Source organism: Quercus suber, unplaced genomic scaffold, assembly GCF_002906115.3.
Source record: "Quercus suber isolate HL8 unplaced genomic scaffold, Cork oak 2.0 scaffold_198, whole genome shotgun sequence".
Taxonomy (NCBI): domain Eukaryota; kingdom Viridiplantae; phylum Streptophyta; class Magnoliopsida; order Fagales; family Fagaceae; genus Quercus; species Quercus suber.
The window spans coordinates 687,272-714,625 of NW_027069656.1; the positions used below are offsets into that span (position 1 = coordinate 687,272).

Genomic DNA, 27,354 nt, shown 5'->3' on the forward strand with positions numbered 1-27,354 from the left:
TGGTGGATTTGATGATGAGCTCTCTGCTACAGAGATTGCTTACCTTGCCAAGAATTTTAGAAATTTTCTTAGGAATAACAATAGAAAGGCAAGAAATACAAACACTACTGAACCTAGAAATTTTAGGAAGAATGATCCTACTAAGGTTAATAACTTTGAAAAACCTAGAGAAAAAGTTAGTTAATCTTCAAACAATTCTTTGGGTGCTCAGTGTTTTGGGTGTCAAGGGTATGGTCATGTTAAGCCTGAATGTCCTACTTATTTGAGGTCTAAGGGTAAAGCTATGGCTGTAACTCTTAGTAATAATGAGGTTTCTAATGATGAGTCTAGATGTAACGACGATGAAAACTTCATTGCTTTCACTGCTACTGCTGTAGTCAATGAATGCGTGTCTGTTGAAGAGAACCCTTCTGATGGGGAACTCTTTGAGGATGCAGATCTTCAAAAGGCCTATAATTAACTTCGCAAAGTTGCTGCAAAGGATGCTATGAATGTTGAACTTGGCCTGAAAAAAATTGAATCTCTTGAACTTGATAAGAAGAATTTGCTTCTTAAATTATTTGATGCTAAAGATCTTTTGAACCATGTGAAATTTGAGAATATGCTCTTGCTTGATAAAGTTAAAACTTTGGAATATGATTTATCAGTTACTAGATTTGCTAGTTCTAAACTTGATCAAATGCTGAATGTTTAAAAGTATCCTTCTGACAAATCTGGTTTAGGTTATGTTGAAAGCATCTTTGTGTCTGCTCATAATTCCACGAATTTTGTTCCTTCATCTTGTTTTGAACCTTCCGTGAGTGAGATTGTGAGTGAAACTCTCAAACCCCCTGTGAGTGAGGTTGGCAAACTTATAGAAGTTTCACCTCCTAGGAAGATTAGGGTTGATCTGGGAGAGTCTAAACCTAAAGAGTCTACCCTTTCTAAGGACAAGATGCAAGGTAAACCTGCTTGGGTTTGTCATTTTTGTGGAAAATCTGGACACATCCGTCCTAACTGTTACAAGTTTCAAGCTGTTAAGAGAGCAAACAAACCAAAAGTGTTTGTGCCTCAAGCACAAGATCCTATGACACTCATTGGTAAATTGGTAAAGACTTTAAACTTTTATTCCAGTCTTGGAGTTGGAAATCACTCGAACGTGAATAGGAACTCCAATGCTTATGGTGCATCTAAAAGGTTTTGGATGCAAAAAACTCGATCTAATTGAGTCTTTCTAACATGGTCCTTGTGCTTCTTTGCTCTACTCTTTTGTGACCATTGTTCTTTGGTTTTTATGCTATTTTTGTTTCTAGGATTTGCATTACATAACATTCATGCATTTCATTCTAAGATTTATTTGTTTTCTCTTTTAAAGTAAAATAATAATAAATAAAAAAAAGGAGGAAAGCAAATTGTGTTTGGCATTATTTTCTTGGTTTTTGAAAACAAGGTTAGTCAATCTATTTACTGATAACATATCTTGTGTACCTTGTTTAGCTTTGATGAGCATTATCTATCGCACTTTACTAGTTGAAGCTTTGTAGTGCATGTTGTGTGGGAAAGATGTTTATGGTGCTTATCACTTTGTCTTAATCTTGAAGTCACATGTTATTTGACTGTCGGACTTAATCCTTTTAAGAAAGGCATAAATAACCATTTCACCACTGTTCACTAGCCAATCATGATCACCTTAGTACATATCATAAGATTCTATGCTCGAGAAAGTGTAGCACATGCACAAAAAAAACATAAGGTGTATCCTCAGTTTAATTGCTTAATGTTTAAAATTGGTGTGTACTATTAGGCTTGATGCCAATTCACATAATTAAAACTGGTGTGTACTATGAGGCTTGATGCCAAATCACATAACTAAAATTTGTGTGTACATTATGAGGCAAAATTCAAGAAACTTACATGATTGCAAGCTTATGTTCTAGGAGATGTGAGAGTAATATGATGTAACTCTTTAGGTGATAGTCTCTTTTGAATTCTATGTGATGAATTTTGTAGACTTTGTGATTGATTGCTATTCACATATCACCTCATATGTATCTTAAGTTTTTGCTAGTTTCACACACTACACAAATTACTCTTTGCTAAACATTGTACATGTTATTGTGTGTGTTTTTTGTCTGACCAACCAAGTTTGAAAAAAATGCCTTGAGATTTATGCTCAACTGCTTTGTTGCTTTAGAATTTAAAGGGAGAATGGCTGAATTTTTCTTTGAAAATCTAGGCTTAAAAATTGGGTTTTTGAAAAAGCGTTTCATCTCATACTTATGCATTTTGTTCTTCAATTTTAATGCTTTGAGGAGTTTGTGTCAAAAATGTGTTTATTCTTTTTCAAAACTGTGTTTTTTTTTTTTTTTTTTTAAATTGCGATCCTCTGCCTGTTTTAATCGATCCATTCAGTTTTTCGATCGATTGAAAATGTGTTTAAAATCCTTCAAAAGTCTCGAGTTGATTCGATTGATCGAATGTAATTTTCGATCAATCGAATATCGCGAATCAGGTTTTTGAAATATCAGACTTTGACTTGTTCAAATCACTTTTCAAAAAGTTTCAAACCTTTTTCTTTCTCTCTCCGACTCAACAAGGCTAAAGCTTCTATTTTTTTTCGTTTTTCTTCGAATCTTTTGCAAGGTTTTTGTCTTCTAAGGCCGGTATGTCCATTTTACCCCTCCTTTGTCTTTTATTTTCAAGTTTCATGCATTATTCATTGAGATTTTCAGACCTATTATTTTTTGGGGATTTTCATGATTCAACCCTTTTTAAGTGAAATTGATCATTGGGTTTTTGTTGAGATATGATATAAACTTGCTGTTGATGATTTAATTTGATCAATTTTGTGATTTGTGAAAATTGGAAATTCTAGGGTTTGAAATTGATCTGAATTGGGAATTTTGTTCAATTGGGTTAAATTTGATGAAATTGGCTTGTTGTTTTGATGAAATTTATCATTCTGATCTGTTTTCTAACATATGTGATGATCAATTAGTCAAATTTTTTTAAAAAAATCTTAACAAGTGGTTTTCAATTTTGGGGTTTTTGTTAGAAACTCTATGCTCAAGCAAATTTTGTGAAATTGAACTTAGTTTACTGCATTAGAACATGCATCATGACATTGAAATTGTTCATGCATCATATAGATTTTTGTTCTATATGTTTTTGTGCTAACTTGCAGTCTGCCCTTGGTTTGTGTTCTTTTGGTTCTACCTTTGTGTCTTTGTTCTTTCCTTAGCACTATGCCTAGGAAGACTAGAGCTCAAAAGTCTATTCCCTCACCTTCTCCTCCCCCACCTTCTTTTGACCGTGAAGGTTTTCAAGTGAGAAAAACCAAGAGATTTTTGAGAAACTAAACCTTAAGAGAAAGATTTGGACTGAGCATTCTGTTGTGTTAGATGAGCTTGATCCTGCCATTAGAGTAAATTTTGAGCGTCGGGGCTGGTTACATCTATTGGATATTTCTGATCCTCCTCCTCTAGCTACCCTGATTAGAGAGTTCTTTTCGAACATCTCTATCCGCGTCTATGATTCCAACACTTTGGTAAAGAGTTGGATACGAGGTGTAGAGTACACCATTACTCCTACAGTAATGGCTGATGCTCTAGGGGTACCTTTGGTCCAACACCCTGTCTACCTTTATGATGAGTCTCCTCTTTTGAGTGATGTCATGTCTTACATCATTGGGTCTTCTATCTAGTGGGGTTCTGTTCCTCGGATCACCACTGCTGAGCTAACTGAGTTGCACTATCTCTTCTTTAGGATAGCTTGTCACTCTATTTGGCCTATTTCTCATCTTCACACCATTCCTCTCGAGCGGTGTGTCTTTTTGTATGCTCTTGTTACTGATGCTCCTATCAATTTTTCTCATTTGTTTTTTCATTCTTTGAACAAAGTTTATAGAAGTTCATCTTCCCCTTATGCTCTTGTCCATCCTATTTTTATTCATAGGATTTTGTTATATCTTGATCTTGGTGGTTTCCCTTCTTCTGAGCCCGTACATGTTATTGCTCCTATAGGTGCGTCTTTTCTTAGACAGAGGGCTGCTCATTTTCGAGTTGGCTCTAAACACCCTAGGTCTGAGCCTTCTGGTAGCACACCTCCTCCTTCTTCTTCTACAGGTCCTGCCGGTAAGGATGTTCCTGATCCTGTTAGTGATGCTGCTGCTGCTGATGTTCCTCCACCTCCTTCGGATGACTTTGATATATGTCGTATCTTGGAGACTATCATAACCGTTCAGGTAGCTCATGGTCAGATTTTGGTGGACTTGCTTGATGAGATTCGTGCTTTGCGAGCCGACTTAGCGCATCTTCGTTCACACTTACCACCTCCTTTTGATGATGGCATTTGATTGTCCTTTGGCATTCTGTCATAAAAAGGGGGAGTAGAGTTTTGATACTATAGAGGAGTTTTTGTAGTTAGGGGGAGTATTTCTTTTGTTTTGCGGAACTAGTGGAGATATTAGATTGTATCTAGGTGTTTCACTTTGTATATCATTTTTTTGGGGCTATTCATGATAGGGGGAGTTACATTGTTTTTGATATACATGATTCTTGTTTCTTGTGTTCACTACATATTGATTTATATTTATGAGTTATTCATTGATATATGTCTTTATTATGTGTTGTGTGGACCATACAAGAATGTCATATCTATTTATTTACTGTTTTCTGTCACACATGCGTTTATGCGTTTGTTGAGTATTTCAGGAATATACAGGTTGATTCAATTGAGCTGCGGTCTACACTTGCAACTGATGGATAGTAGTTAGGATTGAATTTGTATTTATGAGCATTATTTTTAAAAAGGGCTTTTATTTGTAAACTTTGAGCTTTTAAGTTGTGTTTTGTCATGGATTGCCAAATGGGGAGTTTGTTAGGTTCTAAAGACTTAGAATTTGATGTATTTAGAACTCTAATGTGTAATGTTGGCAAACCATGATCAAAACAATATGTTTAGTCTTGTTTAGGCTTGCTCAAAGTTGTTTAATTTATGTAAAGTTGGAATCAAAAGACTGCAAATGCATTGGTGCATTTCGGTCTGGCTTGATCGATCGAAAGTTAGACTCGATCGATCGAAAGTCGGCCAGAATATTTTTCTCAGAATTTTCAACTTAGCCCTATCTCATTAAACGTTTTGAGTTTTCTGTTTTTGCTCTAGGTATAAAACAAAACCCTAGCCACGTTTTTGAGAGTTGCTTTGGTTATATTGTTGCTCATACTTTGCGGTTTGTGTGAATCTCTTGTGAGATCTTTAAGGAGTTTTCCTTCACATAAACTTAGGGTTTTCAAGGTAGAGATTACTTCAACATCTTGATGATCAACTCAGTTGCTGCCATTGAAACTTAAAGAATAACAAGTGCGGGTGCTTGTATCTTGTGGAGAATCCAAAAAGAAGGAGTCCGTGGATTTGGAACTTGCACGTGGTCGTGTCAGTAAGTTCTATTGGTGGGTAGCATTAGGAAGTCAAGCGGGGAGCTTGTAAGTCCTTTTGTATGAACTTCGATTCTTTCAAGATAGTGGATTCAAGTTTGTCTTGAAGATAGCTAGGTCAAATCCTTCCCAGGTTTTTACCTTGTGGTTTCCTGGGTCATCATATCTTGTGTTAGTTATTTTTCCACTGCTTTATATTCTTGATATGATTGTTTGATTGTGATAACCTAGATTTGCATAATTTGACTAAGTTAATCACTTGGCTAATTAACTAGGTTAATCTGGTTGGTTTAAGGGGTCTAAAACCGTTCAGAAATAACTAACGGTTAGAAGTTTATTAAGTTCTGACTTATTTTATGGTTGGAATATTTTACTGCTAGGCTATTTCTTTATTATAGTGGGCTTTTATGTTATGCTGACATGTTTGCTATAGGAAATGTTTTGGGCCTTCCCATAATCCTTGCTAGTCCTAACCTAGGCCCAAGCATAAAAAAGGCAAATCTCTCAAAAGTTTCACTGATAGCCTTTGGGTTGTGCTTCAAGCCCATTGTCAAGTTTCGGGTTAGGCCCCCAACTCAACAACAAACTCATTTGTTAGAGGGAAAACTTTTCTGCCCCTGACAATGGTTAGAGTATTAGCATCCGGATTCTTAAAAAAAAATCTCATTTTACCACCTCAAAAGCTATTTTATCTATTATACCATACAATCTTACAACACACCTAACATCCCAACACATTAAAATAATATATTTACACAATAAAATATACAATCCAATACCATCTCTCTCCTTTCTCTAATTTTTGTCTCTCTTCCTCCCTCTATCTTTCTGAATTGTGAACACACCAAGAACCTAACACAACCATCCCACTACCTGCCAATCATCAACAACACAAATTGCCACCACCATCATAAAAAACACAACCACCACCCCACCATTGTTGCACCACCCAAATCAACCTAGCAAATCATAACAAACCCAAAATCCAAACTCCACTACCGAGCTTTCTAGTCACACCACCCAATTCTCAAAGACAAATCAAAGAATGAGAAACCAACTGATTTACCAATAGAATCAAATCACCTAATTCAGCCAAGCTTCCCAGTCACACCACCCAATTCTCAAAGACAAATAAACCAATCGATTTACCAATAAAATCATTGAAAGCACCAAAAAGAGCAAACCTTTGGTTATCTTGCCTAAGAAAGCAAAGAATGAGACGACCCACAATGACTAAGATGACCCGCGACAGCCCAGACACAACCCACACCTACCCACGCTCACCACACCGGCACCACCCATCGACCCAAATAATACATCAAACACCAATTCACGTTGAGAGAGAGCAACCCACACCACCACCTTCAACGCACACTGCCACTTTCTACCAATGCTAATCCACCGATCCACGCACAGAGAGAGAGCAACCCATGTCGGTCCATGCCAATGCCTTCAACTAGAGAGAGATATGGCAACCCTTGAACTTGTTGCCTTCAACGAGAGAGAGAGAGAGAGAGAGAGAGAGAGGAGGGTCTTGGAAGAGAGAGAGAGAGAGGAGTGAGTCAGAGTAAAGAGAAATAACGAATAAAATTGATTATTTTATTTTTACAATTGAGTTACAGTACCATCACAAATTTGTGATGGTATAGTAACACAATTGTAAATTTTTTTATCAATAAAAGGCTGAGTAATGGGCCTTTTTGATACTTGAATGTTAAATAATACCAATATGTACTATTTACAGTACACAAATTTATGATGATACAGTAGAACAATTGTAAATTTCTTTACAAGTAAAAGGCCAGGTAATAATGGGCTTTTTTGATGCATGGATGCTAGATAATACCAACATATACCATTTGCATTACGATCTTACCATAGCTTTGTAAACCATTATTTTATTAATATCCTATTTTTATATTATTATCTTATTTAGTCACTTTTTCTCTCTCTTAAACAGGTATCTCTCCTCCTCTTTTTCCTCATCATTTTCGTTCTCTGCCATATCGGGTCTCACCCAGCTCTCACCCAAGTCTCTTCCTTCTTCATCTCACTCTCCCTCTTCGTCTAAACAACAATCACTCTGTGCCCATCCATCTCTGTACCTAGATCGGCTTCTTTTGATGGTTGTGAATGAACTTAAATCAAGATTTAGAAGGACAGAGGAGGCTTCTTTGATTTTCTCCATGGCGTTTGTGTTTCATGGTTGTGTTATTGATCCGGTGAGATAGGCTTTGTGGTTGTGCGAATTATTTTTGTGGTTAAAGTTGAAGTTTGGGTGAGATCAATGGATTTGTTTTGGGTTTCTGTTTTGGTTTAGATTTGGGTATGGGTATTTGATATTTGAGAAGTTTGGGGGTTTGTTGAGGGTCAATGATAAACTTGGCTACTAGCAGCAGTAGGATCAGAATTTAATTTTATCAAGTTTGTGGGTTTGTTTTAATTTTTTTTAATTTTTTTATTTCTTGCTTATGTTTGATTTCTAAGAAAATTTTAATTTGTTAAAGAAAACTTTGGATACTGATATTTTGTTTTGGTGTAGCTTTGCCTGGGATTTTCATGCTTGTTTGGCTTTAATTAATCTGCTGGAATTATTTTTTTCTTTTGATAGGAATCTGCTGGAAATTTTTGTTGATGGGGGCGGTAGCTTTTGGTTGAGGAAGAAGGATAATAAAAAACTGGGAAAGAAATAGTATCAAGAGAATAATAAAAAATTGGTAAAAAAATTGTATTTTAATGAAATGTAGCTTAGAGTAGTTGTTTGATGCGAGTGTTTTGAAAAAATAATTATGTAAAATATAAAAGGTAGGTTGTTATTAATTGGGATGTACATGTGTTAAGTCCTAATTTCTTTTGTTGTATCTTTCAATGTGCTGTCTCTTTCAATTTTTTCTCCATGAATTATCTATTATTTAATTATCATCATCAATTCTCGATGTTTTTAGTTTTTTTTTTAATGGAATACTCATTTTATTGAATATTGCAAATATCACTTATATAATAATAATAATTATTATTATTATTAATTACAGTCACGGTGATGTGGGATGTATTGATGAATAACATCTCACTACGGGTACTGTACTGAGGTATTGTTTATAAATTAATTTGGTCTACAAATTGTTGAAACTAATGCAAATCGGTTTAGGGAAAGTTTACCCATATTTGTCATAAACTTTTGGTATACAAAGCCGGATGGGAATGCTCTCAACCATTAAAATTAAGATACAAAATTTTAATTTCATCAAGAAAAATACATGGTACAACAAAATCTCGTAACATTGTTACAATAACTTTGTTTAGAGTTGTAGTGAGTTTGAGCATAATCTTTTCTAAGATGTTATAAAATTTGTTGATCCTGGCAGCAGCAATTAAATATAATTCTTTTGCTTTAAAAAATAGAAGAAAAAGAATAAAAGAGAAACAAACCTGTCTCCTTGAGGCAAATGAGGACCAATATGAACGAATCAAATAAATCTTTTAAAACAAGGAGAAGAAAAGAACTTATTGTGTTTACATCAGCTTCTTAGAAGTCTTCAGTTTGACTGTGAGCTTGAGTCGTAAACCAACTACCAAAAAAGTTGTTTACTTTTGTCCAAGTGGAGTAGTTTTGAGCAGATGTCAAGGTTCAAAGTCAAGATTGTAGAAAAGAAAACGCTAGGAAAATAATTACACACCTAATCCATAGAATATGAAATATGGTTTAGAAATTGGAAATCGTAGTATTGATTTATCAATTGTCAACATTGTTTTTTCTTCTTTATTTATGGAGTGAGTTCAGCCCCAACAGGGAGAGGGAGAGTGAGAGTGAGAGTGAGAGTGAGAATGAGAGATTTAAATAATCTCTTAATAAGGCTTGATCATCTACCTATGCTTTGGATAAATTGTACAGCTTTTTTCCACCCTTTTGACCTATTGATGTTGTTTAATCACAAATGGAGCCTATTAGTTGATCCATCAACAAGCACCTGAAATGCTTTCAGACTATGCAGGACATATTATCTATTCTCCATATCTAAGTGAAAAAAAAAAAAAAAAAAATGCAGGAGATAGCCCTCTGGTAAGAAATTATTCATTTTTTTATTTTTTATTTATTTATTTATTTTTTATATGGCAAGAAAAACAAAGAAAAGTTCTTATGTTATGCAAGATTAAGCAAAAGAACAAACTACAATAAGTACAAGAAAATGACGCAGTTGACGCCTCTTGCCAAGATGTGAATGACTTATTCTAAGAACTGCTTACGGACAAGAAGAAGAACAAAATATAACAATCGTTCTTCTCTCAATGAAAATGTAGGGAGGGTTTAATGGAGAGCAATTGCTCACTGAGCCAACCTAATAAACAGGAACTGTCCTGCTATTAAAAGAAGATGTTTGTTCCAATTCCAGACCTCCATTTTCATCCTCATTCTCCCTAGACATCTCCTCCAAAGATTTACCTTTCGATTCAGGCACCAAGAAAGTAAACAAAATTCCAAGAAGTTGATTCCACCCAACACAAGGAGTGAATTCTTCACTCCAATTCCAGCAGGGTACCAGCATCTGTTTTGGTCTTGTCCTGGCTTTGAGCCAAATACAAAAACCCAAATGCACCAACCATAGCCCCAAGTTTCCAGATGCTGCTGATATGCCGTGGCAAGTAGACCTCAATCTAGCTGGGAAAATCTCAGCTGGCACAACAAATGTGGTGGCATTTGGCCCGAAATTTGCAAAGAAGAAAGTTAACGAATACATCATCACAAATCCAATGCGGTTATCCTTATGAGTCCAGTGGTTGTATGGAATGGCCAGGGCAAACATAAACACTGTCATGAAGAAGAAACCATCAGTTGGATAGCAAACCTTCCTATCTTGTCAATGAAAGCCACTGTAAACCAGTACCCTGGGACAGTACTGCACAAAGCAATCAGTGTTTGTGCCCTTGCAATTCTATAAACCTCCTCGATGGCATTCATGGTCTTTGCAGGAGGAATCCATCCAATTGCACTGAAAATATCCTTTTGGAACAGATTTTGGCTGTAAAATGCAATGTCAAGCAAGAACCATGTGTTGTTGTCCCAAGCAGTGAAGTCCATGGCGACGAAGAAACTCCCTTGAGAACAAACCAAATGCATTGGCTTTTTTTCAGTTATTTGTTCTACCTTTTGTTGTTCTGCTTCAAGGTCAACCTGAAGGACCTTGACATATCAGATGCAGCCTGTTTTGCATTCTTGGCAACAAGGGCTGTGTAACGGGCTGTTTCAGGCATCTTCATCCTCCAGTAATAGGTGAGTGCAGCAGGAAGTGCTCCAACCATTAGAATAATCCTCCAAACAAAATCTGCTTGTGAAACAGTTGAGCCAAGTGGATCATCCTCATAGGCTGGAGCGTCAAACCTGGCCTTAAATGCAGATGAAATAATAATAGCAAATATACCACCAGCCATAATTCCAAAGCCCTGCATAGCAAAGACTGCAGCAATGAAGGCACCACGAGTCTTTTTATTAGCATATTCGGACATGATGGTGGCAGAAAGTGGGTAGTCACCACCAATACCAAAACCAAGCCAGAACGGAAGAAGCAAAGTGTTGCCATGACAGATTTTGCATTGTGGCCGAAGGAAAGACCTGAAGCAACGGAGCATATAACCATGAGCATGAGAGTCATACCATAGACTCGCTTCCGGCCCATCTTATCTCCAAGCCACCCGAAGAAAAGCTGACCAGCTAGAGTTCCACAGAATGCTACACCATTAACAGCAGCTGAGACATTGGGAGGCAACGTGCCGGGCTTTTCTGCTCCATCAACATGGTAGTATATGCGGCCAAGCAACTTTGTCACAAGAGAGATGCAAAATAGATCATATGCATCGGTGAAGAAGCCCATTCCAGCAATGATGATTGCAGTAAAATGATACCATTGTGTTTTTGCTACATCAAGCGCATTTAGCACCTGTAAATTGTCCTTGGCCATGGTGTTTGGTCACTCAAAATCTTTAAAACTCTTCACTCTGTTTCTCACAAGCGTGCTTCTCTGCAAAAATTGAAGAAGGGTAAGTTCATGAGTGACCACCAAATTATGAGATCTTTTAACAAAACTAGAAAGAATTCAACCAAACTGATTTATTAAATTCTTATCTAGGGAAGGTTTTATTTTAGTTAATCATATTGAATTATATCATTAATTACCTTATGTTTTAATTTTGATTTAAGATTCCAAGACCCAACAATTAAGGGTCAACAAGATATATATAAATACAACCTAGAAGAATATAAAAACATTGCATAAGATTATTTAAATTATGATGACGAAGATGTTGAAAAAGAAATCTCTTATGGTTCTCAGCTTGAGAAAAGAATCGTTTTGAATCTTCAAGATCTTGTATCTGGACAATTTTGAAAAGGAAAAAAAATTATGTAATACTGGACTTGTCAAAGTAGAATAAATTGGTATTATTAGTCAAACAACACGTGAAGAGTAGGTCCAACTGCTCCACTTTTTCTTCCCCTCTTTTGGAAATTTAGAGGGCCATTAAGCTCAGATAATTAGCAAGCTTCATCCAGAAAAATTAAATAAAACATAACAGAAAATGACTCATTATGCAAATGAAAAGGCTCAAGAAGATGAAGCTACAAGAAATGTTATCTGCGGTGGAACAGTTCATACCTCCATCACTGCAGGAAAGCTTTAAAAAAAAAAAAAAAGCTTATGGCCGTAAAAGTCTTATGAATCAGTCTCTCTCTCTCTCTAGAGTTAAACCTCCATTACTACAGGAAAGTAAAAGAAAAAAAGAAGGTAAATCCTATGAAATCACTCTCTCTCTCTCTCTCTCTCTCGTGATAATCACATACATACTTATCAACCCCACATAAAAGAAGCACACGGAACCATCATGACTTGTAGATTCAACAGAAATCTACCAAACAATATATAATTATACATTTAATATAAGAACCAAAAAGTAAAAACTAGGTAGCACTAATTTTTGTGTAAAAGGTAAAAATATGAGAGTGGTCGCAAACCAACAACATAAATAAAGATTAAGACACTGAAAAAAAGATTAAAAATTTCAAGGTAAGATTTTAAAGTATAAATATAAACAAAAAAAAAAATATATATATATATATATATCCGTTTAGAAAGATAAGACACTGGAAAAAAACTTCGACTTCTATAAATAATTAAAGCCCTATTGATGAAATTGGAAATGAGGGTAGAATTGGTTAAGCTACAAGGAAGGTCTCAACTTTCAGACATGTTGAAGCATATAGTGAAGATTCTTTCTGGAAAATTAATTGCTTTACATGATCCTTGGCTGTGTAAATTTTAAATTAACAGAGTAAAGCTAAAAATGACTAACATTCAAAAGAAAATCAGGTAGATTATAATCCGAAAGATTAACACCCAACGTTAGTTCAAATAACAAAATTTCGACCCGTTAATCTTGCTAATAATTGTTATGTGCACGTCAAAACCATGAAAAGAAAATCACTTAAATGAATGAGTTAGAGAAAACATATTATCGCTTACCTTTCTTTTTATTTATTTTTTAAAAATGGGTGTCAATCATTTACCTTAAACTTTTCATTGGACACAAAAAGATATCCCCTTTCTCACCAAAAGATAAAGCCATAGTTTGTCGATATTAATGATTAAGAAACATGTTCTTTGATTACTTCAAAAATTCTAGTTTTATAACTGTCACATTTTTCAAGGTTTTTTATTTTTTTTTTATTTTTTTTTATTTATATTTTTTTAGATTATAAAAAAAGCTATAGTATTGAGTATTGACATTAGGACAAGAAAAAACAAACCAACATAAAATGTTGTTACAGGAGACATTTACGTATTCAGGAAAAGTTATTAGCAAAAACATATATCCAAGAAAAGAAGAATCATAGGATGTTTGGACACAGAATACTGACCTGAAGATTTTCTATGTATCTGAGAATCCGAAGCAAAGAAAGAGTGGAAAACTGAGAGAGAGAAAAGGTGTGTTTGTTGTAAAGAGAGCAAGCAAGTGAGCAGAGCAAGGATGCGAAAGAGAATATTTGAGATGGTGAGAAAACGAGAAGGCGCAACCTTATATTTATACCAAAACGTCAAATGCACAGTTCCAATAACCTTCCAATCAGTAATCACCAGCATACACACTCCTTTTTTTTTTCTTTCCCTCTTTTTGGTCAAATTAATACATACGCCGCATTTCCTCTCTCTTCGTTGCATACTTGCTTTTTTATTTTTATTTTATTTTATTTGAGAGAGCATGTTTATATAACTTTTATGGTTAGCGTTGTGTTTATTACATACAAACTATTAAAAGTCTGGTTTGTAGTTGAATCAACCACTTTGATCTGATTTTTAAAACTATATCATAACTTAAAGTTACAATTTTAAATATGAACATGATGATTTCAAGTTATGGTTTCAGTTCAAAAATGAGTTGTGTAAAACTGTATATAACAACTTGTGTGTAACAAGTATTACTGTTTGATTTGTCGCAATTTTTGATTGTGTCATAGACAAAAAGTAATGAATCCATGTAAAATTAGTTGTTTATCACTCACAGTAAATCACTTCACAAATTGTAATAAAAGTTGTGGTAGTAGTTTAAGGAGAAGAATTACTTTTACTTTGGTTAGTTTTACACATTAATTATCTTATTAGTATTTGTTTTTGGTTTTGGTTTTTTATTGGTTAATTACTAATAATAATTTATTAGTGAAATCATAATTAGGGGGGTTGATTTTTTTACTTAAAGGCTGGTCCCAACATAGGAGTTCTTGTGTCCTCCACTAACATTTGCCTTTTTCATTCTTTCTAAGTCAGCAGTAAAACTCAAACGATGTCAAACTTGGAGTCCAAAGCGTGGGCGTGTTACATGAATTGGCTGCGCAGCGCATAGACATAGTGGAATGTAATTTCGAGGAAAGCCTTCTTTTTCCCGTGTGCTAGTAAGGAAAGTAAAGCAACACAATGCCCCAATGGGTTAGTAAATAGCAGCATTCCAGCTTAAGTTAGGATGTTTTAGTATATATTAGTATATTCTTTTCTCAACAAAAAAGAAAAAGAAAGAATATTCCCAAAAAATAATTAGATCTTAAGATATTCTCATAAACAAATTAGGATATTCTTATAATTACCTATTAATGCTGTTTAGACTATAAATTACTCAAAAGTCTGCACAATGCACTGGAAAATTTAACAAAATATTTATTATTATTTTTTGTCTAGCAATAAAATTTAATAATTATAATCTTTTAAATTTTGTGTCTACATAAGAAACTTAATAATTATTGTATTTATTAATAGGTCATTATGATAGTTTTTAATATTTTTTTTATTTAAAATTTTGCCAAGATTCTAATGGATGGTTTAAAAATAGAATGAATTTAATCTCAATTAAAAATTGTAAATTAGACAAAGGTCTTGTAGATTAATTGGTATCTCCTCTTGTACAAAATTCTTGAAGGTTTAAGGGAAAGAGATTTTGAACTGCAAACTAGGTTAGCCACTAAGACAAGCTATGGTTAGCACAAAAGAAATTTTTTTGGTTAGAAATTTCGAATTTTCTTTGGGGCTAAGCAATTAAGCATAACAATTTAGTACTTTCAGATTTGACAACAAAAGGGGTTCGTTTCAATATATGTTCTAAAAATCGTTAGAAAGCTTTCACAGGGCAATACCAGACTTCTAAGCAATACCATATTGGATATTGCGAATTGAATTTGAAGAAGTCTATACGGCATTATTCCATCAATGTACGCAAGTCAATGGCATATTGGTACATGGTATGAAAGCTACAATGTCCGTCCATTGTTGAAGCCCTAGGAATTGGCTCCATGAAAACGATTGTTTAGCCACCATTCTTCATTTGTGTGTGTGTGAAAGCTTATACTAATTATCAAAGGGATCAACAATAAATTAGGACGTCTTTTGGATTTTAAAAAAGGAACAATTTGAATTTAAACATTACATATAGCTGAATTTCAAGACAACAAACTCCTAAATTCTCAAGCGATTTAGTTTAACTCATAAAGTCTTTTGTCGTAGGATAAAAGAATTGTGGTTTAAATCCTTTTTTTTTTTTTTTTTAAAGAGTTTCAACCTATGACGTCTACTCCTAGTAATAGCTATTTATCATCGAATAAGACACCAATTGGTTTTTGGTATATGCAGGGATTGAACCCTAAATCTCTTATTCAACCATTAAAGACTTTACTAGTTGAGTTAACAAGAACCCACTCATTTAAATCCCATTTACACAAAAAATTGATTAGTATCTTAAGTCTTGACCTGTTTTTTGGAGAAAAATTTTCAACTTATGACATTTGCTCCTAATGATAGCTCTTTATCAATAGATCAAAACACCAATAAGTTTTTAGTGTAGGGCAGAGATTGAACCCTAGATCTCTTATTCAACTCCAAAGTCTCTTAAGTTTTGACCCGATGATTGTAGACATTTTACTTTGCACCCATAATTTAATCAAGAAAGATGACTAGAATGACCAATCATATACTCAAAATTCATGATTTCATTACTTTCATTAATTCATTCATTGCATATCATAAAAATGATCTTGAGATTCTAACGGTCGTGACGATATGTCGGATTTTCAAATCGTACCATTGGATTGAAAGATATCATGAGATCAAGTTTTCATGGTTTGCATGCATTGTATGGGGTGAAACCGATCACGTGTGATTAATTGAAATTAATTTTGATTAGTTAATGATTAAAATTAATTAAATGAATTTATGTGATTGGTGGAGTATTTTTCTTAAAGTGGCATTTGTTGCATAGAATTAAAACAAATAAGCTGATAATATTTAAAAGCTATAGATAATTAGTCTTTTAGATAATTATATTCAAAATAATTATTTTAGGAATCCTAATTATCACTTTGGAATGAGGTTTATCATGAAAATAATTTTAAAATTTGTCCAAATACAGTTTTAGAGTTGGAAAACACTTCAAAAACATGCTAATCAAGTAACAAATTTCATATTCATGTTTCAAGGGACTTTTGGCATAGTAGAACTCAAAATTCAGACTGGGCTATTTCTGGTAAAGTTGTAGAGAATCAAAAAATACTGAAGCTTGTTCTGATCTAAAAAATCAGCTTACTCTTATCCAAATCTCCTTTTTTTTTAAAACTTTTCCCATACGTTTTTTGCTTATTTTTTCAGCATTCCAACCTTTATAAATAGGGGGGATGCCAATTGGTTTTTGGTATATGCGGGGATTGAACCCTAAATCTCTTATTCAAATATTAGAGACTTTACTAGTTGAGTTAATTAGAACTCACTCATTTAAATCCCATTTACACAAAAAATTGATTAGTATCTTAAGTCTTGACCTGTTTTTTGAAGAAAGAATTTCAACTTATGACATCTGCTCCTAATGATAGCTCTTTATCAATAGATCAAAACACTAATAAGTTTTTGGTATAGAGCAGAGATTGAACCCTAGATCTCTTATTCAACTCCCAAGTCTCTTAAGTTTTGACCCAATGATTGTAGATACTTGACTTTGCACCCATAATTTAATCAAGAAAGAAGACTAGAATGACCAATCATATACCCAAAATTCATGATTTCATTAAATTCATTAATTCATTCATTGCATATCATAAAAATGATCTTAAGATTCTAACGGTTGTGACGGTATGCCGGATTTCCAAATCGTACCATTGGATTGAAAGATATCATGAGATCAAGTTTTCATGGTCTGCATGCATTGTATGGGGTGAAGTCAATCACGTGTGATTAATTGAAATTAATTTTGATTGATTAATGATTAAAATTAATTAAATGAATTTATGTGATTGGTGGAGTATTTTTCTTGAAGTGGGATTTGTTGCATAGAATTAAAACAAAAAAGCTGATAATATTTAAAGGCTGTAGATAATTAGGCTTTTAGGATAATTATATTCAAAATAATTATTTTAAGAATCCTAATTATCATTTTGGAATGAGGTTTATCGTGAAAATAATTTTGAAATTCGTCCAAATACAGTTTTAGAGTTGGAAAACACTTCAAAAACATGCTAATCAAGTAACAAATTTCAAATTCATGTTTCAAGGGACTTTTGGCATAGTAGAACTCAAAATTCAAGCTGAGCTATTTTTGGTAAAGTTGTAGAGAATCAAAAAATACTGAAACTTGTTCTGATCTGAAAAATCAGTTTACTCTTATCCAAATCTCCTTTTTTTTAGGACTTTCCCCCATACATTTTTTGCTTATTTTTTCAGCATTCCAACCTTTATAAATAGGGGGGAGGCCACTCAAAATTCAGCATACTTTTTGGTGCTCTCTGATTTCCCCTCTTTTTGACTTCCCTTTCTATTATTTTCTCTCTTACGTTAAAGATATTCTGGAGGCTCTAACCTTAAGAATTTCCTTTTTGTAAGCAAGGTATTTTAGGTTTCAAAGATAATTGAATAACTTTCTTTGAACCCTAAAATATTCCCTCAATAAGAAGAGTACATCCATGCAAGAGGTGGTTTTTTTTTTTTTTTTTTTTTTTTTTTTTTTTTTTTTTTTTTTTTTTTTTTTTTTTTTTTTTTTTTTTTTTTTTTTTTTTTTTTTTTTTTTTTTTTTTTTTTTTTTTTTTTTTTTTTTTCTGTTATCTTTTATTTTGATGCATAATGTAGATATTCTTTTAGTTTCAAATTCTAATGTTCATGCCATGTGTTGTTAATATTTTTGTTGAAATATGTTCTTAATGCTTTTGTTGTCATGATTTCCTTTTGAGTTTCAAAAATCTGCTCATTAACAAATCTTTTTTTCAAGACTAAAAACAAATCTGCATTTTCCTTTGATGCGGATTTGAGATTTTTAAAACACAAAAATAGATTTGTGTCTTCCTTAGATGCAGATTTGAGATTTTAAAACACAAAAACAGAACTGTGTCTTCCTTAGATGCAGATTTGAATTTTTTTTAACATATAAACTGATATGTATCTTCCTTAGATTAGATGTAGATCTGAATTTTTTTAACATGAAAATTGATTTGTATCTTCCTTAGACAGATCGGATTTTTTTTTTTTTTTAAATGTAGCAGATTTTGAAATAAAAAAGGAAAGTCATAAGAAGCGATGTTTCGTTTGTTTGATTCATAAGTAGTGATGTCTTGTTTGTTTTGTTTAATGCAAGTAGCGTAGGTTTATTTCATGAGTGTTGTCCTCCTCTAAAAATCATGTTTTATTTTATTTCACATAAAAAAAAAACAGATATGGTATCTTCCTTAGATGCAGATTTGAGATTTTTAAAACACAAAAACAGATCTGAATTTTCTTAAAAGAAGAGGACACATTCATAAATAGATTTATGTTACTTAGTTTGGTTAAGTGTCTCATGTATGCAATGTATTATTCACATCATGCATAAAGGGGTACATTGGTCATGAGAGTCTAGAAGACCTAACTTTGTCTTGGCGGAATGAGTGCCTAAGACCTTCCCATTTTGTAACCTAGCCTCTGAATTTAGTGTCTTTGGATAGGTAGACCTAGGCTTTATCTTTGTTTTTATTTTTGGATAGTTTGTAACTAGGACCCAAAGCCTTGTAATATTCAATTTATCAAGTTTGTATTTTTTTATTCAATTAATGAGAATGGAACAATTCAGTCATGTAAAGTTGTATTTAATTTTTTTTCTTATTTTAGTATAAAAAATAAGTGATGACTCCACACTACTTACCCAAAAAGAAAGGTGCCCTTAAAAGGCACCCAAATCTTTTTTTTGAGAGCACATGAAGTTTGCAGTCTCTCACAATGATAAAAACAATCATCATAAAATAGACATTATAGGTTAAAATTCTATTATATTTATAATTTATTTTTTTAAACCTGGCCAATAGGGGAGAGAGAGAGAGAGAGAGAGAGAGAGAGAGAGAGAGAGAGTTTATTTTAGTCATGTGTGTGTAGCACGTTTAGAGGTCCATCCTAGGATGCTTAATATTAAAATAAAGGGAAAATATATATATATATATATATATGAGTTTTTATTTTATTTTTCTATTTTATAAAGGGTACAAGTTGGTTAATTGGTGAGTTTTTTGTGTCATAGTAAAAACTTAGAATCAAATTCCACTCATATCATGGGTGAGATATAAGGGAAAGTTTTTACCCCAAAAAATAAAAAAATAAAAAATACGAGGGAAAGGAAGGATTATCTATTGTATAGTCTAACCATTAGGGGGAATAAGTTATTAAAAATAGATATACCAAACCTTAGTCGGACTTAAGGGAATACCAAATTCTATCAAGATAACAACTTGAATTTTTTTTTTTTTTTTGAATGATGCTCTCTTATAGTTCTTTAAACAGTTCGAAATGATCACCCAATTAGCTTAATTGTCAAATTAAAATGATGTTTTACATGTCAATTCAACACGCCAGCTATTAAATTATTGGCCATTAACCGTATATTTTTCTGTCATGATTTTTCCCCCAATAAACATAAGATAGTGGTTCTCAATTCTAAGAGTAGTGAATAATTATGCATTGCTAAAGTCTTTTGTTATCAAGTAAAAGAATTTGTTTTCAGATTCCATCTATACATAACAAGAAAGATGTTTTGAGTCTTTTGACCTCATGATAAAGAAAATTATCTAGAGTGGATGTTATAAATTTTATTTTACTTATTTAAAAATAAATTAACAGAGAATGATCACACCCATAAGTAGACAGACAAAATTTGGCTATAAACTTGGTTCTAGCCAGTGGCTACAACTCCCACTAAAAAAAAATTAACATTGTTACATATTTTGAAAATTTAATCATTTGATTACATGTTCTTTATGTTTTTAACACGTATATCAAATTTTTGTGACAATTGGATGTTATTTACTATTCGATCTATAAACTTGATTTTTATGTATAATTTTATACTAAAGAATGTTGAAATTTAAACATTTGATAAATGACATAGCTATTAATCTCTGATTTTATTGAAATTTTGCAAAAATGAAAGATATATATAGGAAAAAAAATTTAATCCAAGGTGGATTTCTAAGTCTCAAAAAAAAAAAAAATTTGAGTGGAGTTATAGCCGAAATGTATCCTAAACAAACCTCACATAAGAACAAAAATCATCTTCCTATCAAAAAGAAATCATTTGTTTCACTTTTTACATTTCACTTTATACTTTAGTACCAATCATAACTTAGCATGTATTTAACTTTTTTTTTTTTTCATTTTAAAATTTGATTATTTTATAAGGAAAAAAAAATGATTATGTGACAACTTATAATTGGTGGAGCATAAAATGAAACACAAAAAGTACTATGTACAGAAGATTTTTATTAAAGAATAGTAGAATGTCATCAAGTGAATAGAAATCACCTACCCCACTATTTGTGTTCTACTTTATGCTTTACTAATTATAATACAACATGAATTTTATTTATTTATTTTAAACTTTAGTTTTTTAATAAGAAAAGTAAAAAAAAAAAGTTGTGATTGGTGGAATGTAAAATAAGACATTATAAGTAAAATAAAAAATTTGTTTTCGTCATCAACACAGCATCATACACATATGGATTTTGTTAATGTGTGCCCGTAGGGCACACATTATTTTTCATTTTTGAAAAAGTTTTTCTTAGAAATTGAAAAAATATTGATAACTTTTTCAATTTTCGAGAAAATCTTTCCAAAAATAGATGATTTAATATGTGCTCTAAGAGCACACATTAACCAGACCCTATATATATATATATATATATTCCATGAACTTAATCATGACAGAGATTTTCTTCTATAACTTTAGTTCTTTGTCAAAATATGTGAGCTTCGTTGTGGCAGTTTAGTCCTGTAAATTATTTAGGTTTGATTTTTTTTGGCCAAAGTTGTATAAGCAATTTTCATGCTTTTCTATGGCCATTGTCATGCTTTTCTATAGCCGTTGACTAACCTATTAATTTTCCCCCCTTACAGCGACTAACCCAACCTGTCTCAAAATCCTAATGGTTTGTTCAACTTTGATCAGTACCCAACAACTTGTTAACATTCATAGCCTTGTCCGTTGACCATCGTACTCCATGTGAGACTGCGCACATCTCGACTTTGCTGGTTGACTTCCATTTATTAAACCCTCCAGCAAATTGCCATGTGTTTGTACCTTTCCGTCCACAAGTCCTAGACCAAGAAAGTAAAATATGCTTAGACGACAAGTAATTATTGTTATCTAGGTCTTCTACTATCGTTTACTTTGTCATAATAATATAATAACACGGGTAACTGTGATTCATTAAGTCCTTCAAAAAATTGTCACCTCTATCATTTTTTTACATACGTTTAACAACTTACCACTTAGATTTTATTACATAAATATTGTGTTAGTAGCACTACTCTTAAAATTACTCCTTTATTAAAAAAATAAAAATAAATTAACATTCTCTCTAGATTCTCGCTTACTTTACTGTTGATGGTAAAATGAAATTATTTTTTCCTGCAATTTTCTTCTTCATCAGCAAAAAATTACACTTGTACAACCAACTAATCTATGTTTACATTTATGATTATTTTCTCATTCCCTCTTTCTCCCTTCTATGTTTTCTTTTTGTCAAATCATGTAATTTGATAAGTGATCTTCAGTTTTTCGAATCCAAAAAGTTTTTTAGTGCTTGCTCCAATTCCAAGAAAATAACTATACGTGTTGTTAAAAATCTATATACTTCAAAAGCAAAATCTTATATAAGTTACTATTTTTTTTTTCCTTAGTTTCACGTTTACTCCCAAACCTACTCTTAAGTGTGTTACTATTCTTCTTTATCATATATTTTTATTTAATTGATATTACATATGATTATAATAAATTATTATTAATTTGAAAAATATTATGATTAATTATTTATTTATATTTATTTATGCATTCAATTGTTGTTTTCTTACCAATCTTTAAACTATTGATAATTTTTTTAGACTATTGTGCAGTATAGTTGTATCATATACTATTTAGAATATTATGTTAGATTATTGTATATTATATGTGTAGGGACCAGGTTTAGGCCTCCCTGTGTGTTACGGGAGTGGACCCAAGCTCAGCTAGCCCTGCAATTAATTTGTAGAGAGCGGGGTCAAGAACTAGGCCCTAGTAAGGGGTGCAATGACCACGCGTGGTAGTTTCCTTGGCCAGCTCATAGCGTTGGATTGTACCATGCCCCCAGTACTGTCCCATCAGCCACCTTCCCATTCTTCCTGTGGGTTGCGGCAACCAAGGCAACACTGTTCTGTAATCCCCTCTTCATTAATGCGGCAGGACGTTAGTTGTGGGCATTTAATGTGGAGGTGACAGCTCGCCTTTAGACTTGCTCTTCCACCGTGCTCCTGTTGTCGACGCGTGGCACTTGCCCTTTCCTCCTTGGATATTCAAGAAGACCCCCCTTGGTAGTGTGGTGCTTGTGTACTTCTAAGGTCTCGGATGTCGAGGACGGGGTCATCCTCGGACCTTTCTTGGGGGCTGGACATGTACTTTTATCCTCGGACCCCACATGCATCCTCGCATGGGCCTCTGGGCCTGGTTTGAAGTGGGCCAGGCTGCCTGACTTTCTGCCCCACAATATGACAATTGTATATATATATATATATATAAATTATTCATTTTATTTTTTACTCTTCTACAACAAAATCCTAACTCAATACACTATTGACCCTCCTAGAAAAAAAATTTAGAGCTGCCACTGTTAGTAAATCATCATTTTCATATAAACCCACAAATTTTTTTTTCCCATCATTTACAGTCGCAAGTTTTGTCACAAAAGTTGTTTTCATATATTATTATTTTTTGTTTGGGATATACATTTGTCTCCTTTGTAAACCAAGTATTTTTGGTCGGTATGCTTTTGACTGTCAAAATCTGCAAGTGGATATAGGTTTCAGTCATTTATCCCATTGAGTTTGCGTAAGGGATAGGATTTGGGACTGGGATGTGGTGGGGATTCCACTATTCAATCCATTCCCATCTAAAAAAAAAAAAAAAAACGACTAATTAGTTAGGTTGGTTTGACATTGAATTGCTCAAAAGGCAATTATGAAGCTACACATCATTAAGTTATCTTAAACTCATTCAATAGTACGTACAGAAGCTTGTCAATGCATCAATAAATCTGTACTAACTAATGAAAGTAATACGGCTGATATTATAGGATTCACATGTGCTATACCTGTTTATAATAGAGAAGAGATTTTTTTTTTTTTTTTTTTGAGAAAATAATAGAGAAGAGATTAGAGGGCAATAATAGAGGAAGATGGTACTTATTTAACATATTAATAATCGGAACAAAGCCAGCTGCTAATTAAGTCAAAGCTACCAAATCAATTAAACCTTACTTAATTATCCATATATTTTGTCGAGTTCAAATTCACGTTAAATTTTTTTTTTTTTTTACAAGATATAATTTTTATCATACCTTAATCTAAGTATATATGTGTGTGAACCTCCCTCCTAGAGACTTGAATCTCGACTTTTGCTCCCACACTCCACAAGCACTTATATTTGTGAAGTGACCACCGCACCAAAGTTGTGCGATGGTAATGTCACGTTAAACTTAAATATATGATGATTTTTTTTATTTTTTTTTAAAGATACAAATATGATTATTAAATTATTATTTTTAGCTTTATCCATATTGCTCCCTGTTTCTTTAAGACATTAATTAAACGTTCACGTGTGTTTGATTGATAATGAACGTGTTTGCATGGCAACCTAAATTAATTTATCTAAACAAAACCATTTAAATTATGATCCGAAACATCAAAATCTGCCTACTTTAAAACTTAAGAAATTGCCAAGAACCGTGTAAAGTTGTAATTTATTTGGGAACAACTTATTTGCATAATCAAAATCATGCCTACTTTAAAACTTAAGAAATTGCCAAGAACCTTGTAAAGTTGTAATTCATTTGAGAACAGCTTATTTGCATAATGTGAAACAAAAAAAATAAAATCTAACTTATTTTCAAAAAGATGAAAATTAGATTATTTGAAATATAGTTGAGGCAAAAAGCACAAACTAAAAAGTAAAAAATTGTAACCAAATTCACTTGTACTTTCAAGAAAAACGTCTAGAATTCAAATCTGCTTCCTTCATTAACTATCAAATTATCACACAAAAAAAAAAAATTTGAGAACTAAACAACATAAAATAAGGATGCTTACATAACTAGAGACAAGGTGAGATTCCAAGATTGTTAGTAGTTATATATTATTATTAATAATGTAAGGATCAAATTTGAATTCCTAACCCAAAATATGAATGGACTTAGGCCCAAAAAGCCCAAAACAATGAATTTGTAGAGAAATGGGCTAGAAAACTAGGTTTTAGTTAATCGAACAACAAGTTAAGTAGGTTGGTGACAAAAGAGTGAAGATAAACAAGTTTAGACTGAAGAAAAAATGTCCTCGGCAATGTCTAAGGAGACTAGTTCTTATATAATGCTCTTAAATATGGTTACAAGTCTGGTTCTAGATTGCTACAGTATTTCTTTTCTGATTTTTTGATCCCTAGTCTCGTTGCCCCCTCCTTCCTTTATACTGTCTTTCCTTTTTATCCCTACCTTCCACGTGCATGCTAGATGGTTGGTGTTAATACTTGTCCCATCAATACCTCCCATAAGTCTTCATGTAATAGCTATAAGACTGAAATCCACTGTTCAGGTATCACCTCCACATTAAATGGCCAGGGAGTTAGCTGCTATGTATTTAATGCGGAGGTAGCAATTTTCTCTTTTGATATTTTAGGACACTTTCCTGTCTTGAACTCCCATAGTGTTTATCCGTATTAGCTGAGTGTTTATGTGATGTTCTCCTAGACGGTAGACCACCTCTACAGACCTCGGCCTCGGTTAGTAGAGGAGTCTCTCCTCCTTAGCACAATCCCCTAGGACGTTATAATCTAAACTGACTTCTCCATTTGCCAACATGGGTTCTTGTGACAGCATTTACTACCCCTCGGATGCCTTCAGTCCTCGGCTTGGGCCTTAGGTCTATTATATGCATAAATAATGGGCTTTGGGGCCCAATGTCCCTACAAATAAATTTTTTTTTTTTTCTTTCATTATATACAATAGTTGGCATCGACACGGTTATAACCCAATAATTAGTTTCTCTTAAGGCCTTTTTGTGAAGTTCAATTTATAGCCTTATTCACACTATCACAATTATTTATTGCATTTTTACCAACTTTATTCTATTTAGGAAAAAAATAATAATAATAATATAAAAAGATATGTAGTGGGTAAATAGCAACAAAAAATGTAATATAAATTAAAGGTTTAAAATAATGAATCCATTGGCTTTCCGTATTCCGTAATGTTTATACGAACCAGCCATTTTCGAGGATGGAGAACGAAAAATAAATAAAGAAAATAAAGAAAACAAAAACAGAAGATACCATTTACTACAGTCTAACATGGGAACGTCATAGCATTTGGAGAATAGAAATACTTTCACTTTTCAAACGCCATCGAGTCGCAGCGTCTGTGTGATTTTCAAACTCGGGATGTAAAGGGGCGTTTGGCAAATCATCATAAATCATAAAAATAAAGTTTAATTTTCCTACACATGAAATGCTAATTTTGTTGACTGTGTCTCAGTGTCCTTGGACTCCATGGTGTCATTTTCTTGTATGGATAATTGATTCATTATAATAAACAATAGTAAATATGTAGTGGTAAAGGGCTTTTTGCTATTAATATAGATTTTTAAGGTCAAACCATGCTAATTATGTGTGGTGGATTCTAATTAGCTCAACTGGTAAAGTCTCTGGTGGTTGTACCATAAATTAAAACTCTCTCCAAAAAAAAAAATGTTAATTGTGTGTGAACTCTCTTTCTCTTTATCTCTACATTTTCTTTCTTTATTTATTTTTTTCGCATTTGACGGATCTTGAAGCCTGACCCCCACCATGTAAGAGTTCTTGGCAATGTGCGCAAAGTGTGTAACTAGTGTAGACTTGGGTGATGTGTGTATGAGTGAGGCAATTTGTTCATATTTTAGAAGTAGCTGACAACCATTGGTTTTTAAGTTGTGATTGGTCACCCATATCTAATTTATTTTATTACCTAATTAACTAAGGATTTTTCTAAGGGTTCCTAAGCTAATTGAGTGGGCAAAGGTGTTGAACCAAAAAATGGATTTCAAAATTCAGTTACGTGTGGGGAATGTGTTGGTGCACCTCATGATGCATATCATAAGGATAATACCTAATTTTGATATCATTACTAATTTTCACTATTTGAGTGCTAACTAAAGTTTTTGGCATATGGAATTAAAAAAAAGTCAATTTTGAGATCTAGACAAAGATTTCATTATGTTAGGTTTTAGCTTTAAGTTGGTAAGTCGTGAACAAAACATGCCTTGTAAGTTGTTATAGTCAGTGGCGGAGCAAGAAAAATTTTCTTAAGGGGGGTTGGTAAATACATTTTTGTGTAATTTTTAGATTTATTACCAAATGTAAACGAAACTTAATGGAAATTTTCAAAAACTAGGGGGGCCATGGCCCCCTTTGGCACCCCCTCTGGTTCTAGTGGTATATTTTTAAAGGCAATATGCCAGATTTTGCATTTTATTGTCAAAATTCTATAATTTTGGCAACTAGTTGATTGATTGGAGGTAATGACACCCCCCAATCGTCGTGGAATGGAAGCAATGGTTTCAACCACCCTGCGCAACAACATGTGATGTGTGTGTGTGTGTGTGTGTGGATGATGATAGAGAAGGCAATGGGGGCCTCCCTTTCCATCCGTCCTTCTCTATAAGAGAAGTGATTATGCACAAGTGCATGCTGAGTACGTGAACCCAATATGTGCACTATGTGTTGGAATTATTAATACACTACTCCTTCAGCCTATAAGGCAGAAAATGGGGGGAGTTCTCTTTGATGTGGGACATCAAATTAAAGCCAAAGGCTACAAGGACACCCTTAGCTTGGAGCTAAAAATGCACCCACACACATA

General features: G+C 33.2%; 1 protein-coding gene and 1 long non-coding RNA gene across 2 annotated transcripts; one reads left to right on the forward strand and one right to left on the reverse strand.

The window, feature by feature from the left end:
* Positions 1-7,225: 7,225 nt before the first annotated feature.
* On the forward strand, positions 7,226-8,343 carry LOC136069938 (uncharacterized). Its single transcript, XR_010631136.1, has 2 exons — positions 7,226-7,636; positions 8,026-8,343. It is a non-coding gene; the product is annotated as an uncharacterized LOC136069938 (long non-coding RNA).
* A 1,192-nt stretch (positions 8,344-9,535) lies between these two features.
* LOC111998651 (inorganic phosphate transporter 1-4) lies at positions 9,536-13,469 on the reverse strand. The gene is given in 10 exon segments (XM_024030745.2): positions 9,536-9,894; positions 9,897-9,950; positions 9,953-10,027; positions 10,030-10,242; positions 10,245-10,471; positions 10,473-10,537; positions 10,540-10,598; positions 10,601-10,969; positions 10,972-11,428; positions 13,321-13,469. Coding segments are annotated over 9 exon segments (1,602 nt in total). The 5' UTR covers positions 11,369-11,428; positions 13,321-13,469; the 3' UTR covers positions 9,536-9,751.
* Between the last annotated feature and the right edge of the window lie 13,885 nt (positions 13,470-27,354).